Source organism: Salvia splendens, chromosome 12 (genome assembly GCF_004379255.2).
Source record: "Salvia splendens isolate huo1 chromosome 12, SspV2, whole genome shotgun sequence".
Taxonomy (NCBI): Eukaryota; Viridiplantae; Streptophyta; class Magnoliopsida; order Lamiales; family Lamiaceae; genus Salvia; species Salvia splendens.
The window spans coordinates 5,529,707-5,535,769 of NC_056043.1; the positions used below are offsets into that span (position 1 = coordinate 5,529,707).

At 40.1% G+C, this 6,063-nt stretch overlaps 1 protein-coding gene across 3 annotated transcripts; it reads right to left on the reverse strand.

Moving 5' to 3' along the window:
* Positions 1 to 1,179: 1,179 nt before the first annotated feature.
* On the reverse strand, positions 1,180 to 5,751 carry LOC121759473 (cysteine synthase 2-like). Of its 3 annotated transcripts, none has more exons than XR_006041667.1 (9): positions 5,551 to 5,751; positions 5,390 to 5,464; positions 4,513 to 4,656; positions 3,937 to 4,323; positions 3,622 to 3,857; positions 2,950 to 3,173; positions 2,170 to 2,391; positions 1,521 to 1,618; positions 1,180 to 1,386 (listed from the first exon to the last, which is right to left on the reverse strand). XR_006041667.1 is itself a non-coding variant. In XM_042155061.1 (7 exons), the coding sequence occupies exons 1-7, from the start codon at positions 5,749 to 5,751 to the stop codon at positions 2,375 to 2,377; spliced, it is 1,284 nt and encodes a 427-aa protein (XP_042010995.1). In that variant the 3' UTR covers positions 2,065 to 2,374. The 3 variants fall into 3 exon arrangements, 1 of the variants encoding a protein (XP_042010995.1); XR_006041666.1 differs by having other exon boundaries at positions 1,521 to 1,622; XM_042155061.1 differs by lacking the exons at positions 1,180 to 1,386; positions 1,521 to 1,618 and having other exon boundaries at positions 2,065 to 2,391.
* Between the last annotated feature and the right edge of the window lie 312 nt (positions 5,752 to 6,063).

Consider the following 6,063-nt stretch of genomic DNA (forward strand, 5'->3'; position numbering starts at 1 on the left):
GATGCTACATAATGCCGGATATTTGTGTAAAAGTCACCGCCGTGGGAGGAAGAGCGCTGATTGGGCTAAGGTACATAAATTCTTCATTGATGAATGGGACTTGAGACACGACAGGTTCCAATCAACATTTGACCATGCAACGGCGACAATGGATGGTCGCATTAATCCGGGCTATATGGCGTGGTACAATAGGATCACAGTGTCGTACCTAGTTCAACCTGGGACACAGTCAACTGATGGGATGAACGAGTCAACCTCTTCTATGAAAAAAATGGTATGTTATGTTTTTGTATATAAAAAGTATTTAGTTTGAAGTTTGTATGGATTGATTGTAATGATTTTGTATTTGTGTTATTTAGGTTGAGACCCTTCAGGGGATATGGCATTTGACCTCTGAACATGACATAGACCCTCGGTTACGGCAGATTCGGGAAATGGCTGTTGAGGCCCTTCGTGCGACGAACCATACTGATGTGATGGAGTATCCAACTTCGCAACGGCGAAATGTGGTCATGCCGCCACGCCCACCAACTTATCTTCGTCATGGACTGTCGGGTGTCCGGACGGGTGGGCACGGAAATACACTACGACATAGGTTGTCACCGCCGCAACCTGAGTATGCGGTACCAGAGCCCTCGAATCCGGAATACGATCCCCCAGGTTGGTCTGTCTACCCAGGGTCACAGTCTCAGTTGAGTGGTGCAAGCCACGAGCCCTCGCAATGGGGAGCACGATCATCATGTGATTCATTCTTTGGCGGTGGGTCTGATTGGGATGCAGCTCTAGCAGGACGTGATACATACTTCCAGAATTATCAATTTGTGGATCCTGTGGGGGAAGAAGGGGGTCAGGAAGAAGAGGGCGGGGAAGAAGATGATGAAGTAGTATTTCGACCCTTGACCGAGGGATCCTCACGCCCAACTGTGAAGAGTTCATCGAGTAAGATTGGGAAGGCTATGCACAATGTATTCAGAGAATTTTCAACAAGGAAGAACAAATGGAAAGCTCCAACAAAGTTCACGCCTTCGGGGAAATAGGTTTTGGTCATATGTTGGTATTTGTTTATATTGAAACAGGTTTTGGTCATACGTTGATATTTGAACATTGTTGATGGTTTGAAACAGGTTTCGAGCATATGTTGGTATTTGTTTATATTGACACAGGTTTTGGTCACATATTTAAGGTGAAACAATATTCATCTGACATAACAATCGTCAACAAAAGTCAATAAAAATCATAATAACTGTCATAATAACTTTCGACAACATCTCACAAATGTTGATACATAAACATAGTGACTGTCAAATAAGATCCATCAAATATGCCCCAAATACAAATATCAACATCATACATCCTCGAAGCCATGCCCTCTGTTGTCAGCAGTTCCTGCAATTCAACAAAAATGTCAATACAAAACATAACAGATCTCCAATACACAACTCAAGAGCAAGCCCTAATTTAATAAATTGGGTAAAACTAACGAATGAAAGCAAAATAAACATGAATAATGATGAATGTACCTAAATTGAAGAACAATTACTGGATGTTATGGAGAAAACGCCTACACCCGAGAGAGGAAATTCTGTGCGCTGCTTCTGCCTTCCGTGGGCTGTTAAACCTGACTGAAAGACGCATAAGGGTTATGCGTCATTACACTAAGACGCATAATGGTTATGCGTCTTTATCGACGTATAATGGTTATGCGTCTTTATCGACGCATAATGGTTGTGCGTCATTATACAAAGACGCATAAGGATTGTGCGTTTCATTAATAAAGACGCATAACGGTTATGCGTCACTCCCTAAGTCGGAAGACAACTACACTCTTTCATTAAAATGGAATTTTATTACTAGCCTAGAACAAAAACAGAAAGAACTCTCTCATAGTTCCTACAGGATGGTTAATAATTGGCCATTAATGATTCTTTGGAAAAACTCGACAAATTTAGTAGATCGTTTTATCATGCATTCTTTTTTGTTCATGTGTTTTGGTTTGCAGTGCATCAAATCTGATGAGTCATGCAAATACTTTCTTACAAAAAAGTGATAAAGTAGAAGAGCAACTTTAACATTATGAACTTAAACCATTATGATGCTACTAAACAACTCCATTCATCAAAATTTCGATTTAAAAGTTTTATAGCAGATATAAGAGCATGACTAACTCACAAAGAGGAAACGAGATCACAAACTAGGCACATGAGAATGATGAATGAAGAAAGATGCATTTCAATTTGCAGCTCAGCATTTTTTCTGTCATGTTCCAGCGGCAGAGGCTCCTTTTCTTCATCCATGATCGATCATAGTGCCAGGTGGGTGACTTCCCCAAACTCCCTTGTTTTCGAGATTCATCAAGAGCCGTCGCCTTTTCTGATTATTGTTCCTTCACACCTGTGCAGTGATTTATATCAACTTCTGGAAAGGAGATAAAGCGTGCAAACGATACTTGAATATCCGCAGACAATTTCAAACTTCCTTTTCCTATAATTTCTTTATGATTCTTTTTTAGGTATTCATTTCCCAAGTCGAGAGAAAGGGGGAACCTTACAAGGCAGCAGTACTTGAAACCGGTTCCAGAAGTACAACCTCATAACTCACCGTATGGAAGGATCGACCTTCCAAATTGGCATGTGTTTTAAAAGTTTTCTCACGACTAAGCTTGTCGTTAATTTGGCATGTGTTTTTGTTTCTTCTTTTTATCAATTCTCTAGCTTCATATCTACACAACAAGGGGGGGGGGAGGGGGAGAGGGACAAGTGCAATTAATCTTTCAGGAGAACTATGTTTCGTGCTTCTAACTGTTTTAAGACGTCTAGAACTGGAAATTCCATCATCGGCCATTCACTATAAGTCAATAAATGAAGAAGATAACAGAACAAGCATGTGGCTCAAGAGTTTCAACTGAGTAAGCCATATATGTAAGAGTAGTGAGTACATCGAAATTCTCACCAGAACTGATGCCAAGGAACTCCAGTCCAGAAGCTGAAGGTGTCAATCCATACTTGGCCAAATATTCAGCATTGTAAAACTTACTCAAATGCCTCATACCACTGTCACATAAAATTGTGACGATGGTGTGACCAGGGCCCATTTGTTGTGCCACTCTGACAGCTCCAACACAGTTCATTGCTGAAGAACTACCAAGAAACAACCCATCATTCTTCAATAAATACCTGACAGGCAAATCACAGATGGAACTTCAATCAGTGTCACAGTTCGAAAGAGTGCTGTTTAAGGAATAAACTTCACTGAGACGCTGAAGTCTAACAGGATACATTACTACCCTCCAACTATGGTATATCAATAAACATGTCGTTGGCCTTGCTTGCTACTTTCTAGTGTTCATTTATTGTCTATCGCACGAACAAGTAGTGGTGTTTCATGAGCAATACCTAGGACCAATTATGGCTGTTTTCTGCTTTTAAATGGAAGGCATGCAATGGTCCTGAGCATTGGCATTTTCACAGCAAGTACAGAGATGAATATTCCTAAACATGTTTTACAGCTCACCCATGACTTGTACATATGGAGAATGAGCATTAGCATGCATCAATGATTGTTATTGGCATATTACCATACTTTAAACATCATTTGATTCATGGAAAAGGATAGATTACTAACCTAGACATTTCAACAGCCTCCTTATCTGAGCCTCGAAAAGCCCCATCAAGTTCTGCAGCTTTGAAATTTTCTGTCAATCTGTTAATTCCAATTCCTTCAGTGATCGTATCGAAGGGATTTTTTAACCTCCGTCCTTCAGCTTCCTCTCTTGTGTACATCACTCCTCTTGTTACCTTGTTGAACAGGCCAGAACCAGGTGGGTCGACTAGAAAGCACTTGGTAGAGGAATCCTTGTCCTGTTGATTATGTGAAAGAAGGTTACCCACTGTTTCAGTAATGTCAACCTAGGGATTCTACAATTCTTCAATCAACGACCTTCAGATACCGAGAGACTCCAGCGACAGTGCCACCAGTACCAGCAGCGGCAACAAATGCATCCAATTTTCTACCAACCTGTTCCCAAATCTCAGGTCCAGTACCCTCATAGTGAGCTCTGAAATTGGCAAGGTTCTCAAATTGATCAGCAAAAAAACCACCTTTGCAGTCGGGTAAGTAATTTGAACTCTTCGTTTCAGAGACTGCATCACTGCCATTCAGCTGATTGAAATGGTTACCAATTTCGCTCGTTTCTTGGTACTTTGAGGCTAGTTCATTTGCCTCTTGTGCTCTTCTCCGTGCAATATTTACAAAGTGCTCTTTGTGGGTGATTGAAACCGGCCTAACTCTTTCCACAGTGGCACCAAGAGCTTCCAGGATTTGAGACTGCAAAACATGATGAAAGAGTAAACAAAAATATAGTGAAAGATGAATTCATATTACAACTGATCTCTGCAGAAGAGCAACTGTATGAGCTTGTACAAGGAAGAAATGCACCAAATATGGCTCAGCGCAACAAAGAATGCATGAATAATGACGAAAGTGGAACCTTTTATATGAACATATCTTACATACCTTCTCGATGGCAGCATCATCCGGAATGACTACATGGCACCTGCATCCAAAAGCCGGAGCCACAGTTGCAAGACTGACGGCTGTGCTTCCGGCACTTCCTTCAGTAACCACTCCCCCAGGAGATAGAGCTCCACATTCCAGAGCCTGCAAATGCAATACCAAAACAAATTACAGAACCATGAAAAACTATAGAAATTATTTGTTCTGCAGAAATGAGAAAACTATACAGTTTTTTTTAAACAGATTCAGCAACCTATTGTCTTATAGAAAAATCAAATCATCTCTCTTAGAAAAACCTATCTAATATAGTATAAAGTAAGAGAGAGAATATGAATAGGAGGGTAGATCAGAATCTAAGAAACCGTTTTCATTGGCATCCAAAAATGTTAGGGGTTCATAGATACTAGTAGTATGCCATCACAAGATGTTGAATTTTGGGTGATTGAGCTCACAAGATGATAATTTTGACAGACAAATTGTGATTACCATGACTATGATTGATACAAGAGGTTTTTCTACAATAAATTATCCTTTTCTGATAAAAGGAAAAGGTTGGGAAGAGTCCCTCAGTTCCATTATTTTGGGATCAAAATGACAGTAACTTTTTAAACTCATTAGAAATTATTATGAGCTCGAGAACATCTTATAGTATGATGTTTCATAAAGTTTAGATCACCAAAAAACAACCCTCTTATAGGCTGCAGTCCTAACACTATAAAAAATGGTATAGTTCCTAATACTCACAATAATAATCACAATGAAAGAAGACACTTGATAGGCATTTTCCTTCAGGGAGGTAGTAGTTGATAGAATAATCGTAATACAACTAATTAGGTAGTGCAGAAACTCCGAAAAGGGGACGAATTAACCAAGCTACCTCTTGGATAATTTTGAGTGCCACTCTATCTTTGACGCTACCTCCAGGATTCAAAAACTCAGCTTTCCCCAAAATCTGCATAGCAGAAAGAAGAAGAGATGGAAGTTAAGAAAGTACTCCTATAAAAAGAAAATGGAAAGTAAAAGAGAGAGAAAAATGACCTCGCATCCAGTGGCATCGGAGAGGCTGTCGATCCTGATGAGAGGAGTGTTGCCAATGGCGGAGACGACGCCGCTTGGGCGCTTTCTGAGTGCGGCCTTTCTGCTCCTAGACTTATTGTTATGCAAAATTATGTAGGAGAGGAGACCGATCAGAGACAGAGCGCTTACGGCGGCGCTGGCGGTTCTAGCGAGAACCGTCATCGCTCTCTCTCAATGTTTAAAGGTAGCCTTCGAATTTAAATATTTGAAGTCTTATTTGAACTCACATTGTGTCAACTGGGCTGGATCGGCCCGGCTTAACTGGGCTGGACTGAGCCTTTTTTCCATTAATATGAACTTAAACTTTGATAAATGGGTGGCTAAGTCGGGTAAGGTTAACATAATCTTCCTTTTTTATCATGTATTTTTAGATTTTTCTACTAAATAATTACGATTAAGATCTTATATTTTAAGGAAAAATAGCTTTAAAAATCATGAACTCTCTCCAAATTTGATCATTCCCACAAACTTTAA

Bases quoted from the DNA above. Each gene is read 5' to 3' on its own strand.
- LOC121759473 (XM_042155061.1), bottom strand. From the start codon at position 5,751: ATGACGGTTCTCGCTAGAACCGCCAGCGCCGCCGTAAGCGCTCTGTCT. The intron at 4,657-5,389 runs GTAGCTTGGTTA...TTGCATTTGCAG, and splicing joins CACTCAAAATTATCCAAGAG to GCTCTGGAATGTGGAGCTCT. The intron at 3,858-3,936 runs GTCGTTGATTGA...CATAATCAACAG, and splicing joins GAGTCTCTCGGTATCTGAAG to GACAAGGATTCCTCTACCAA.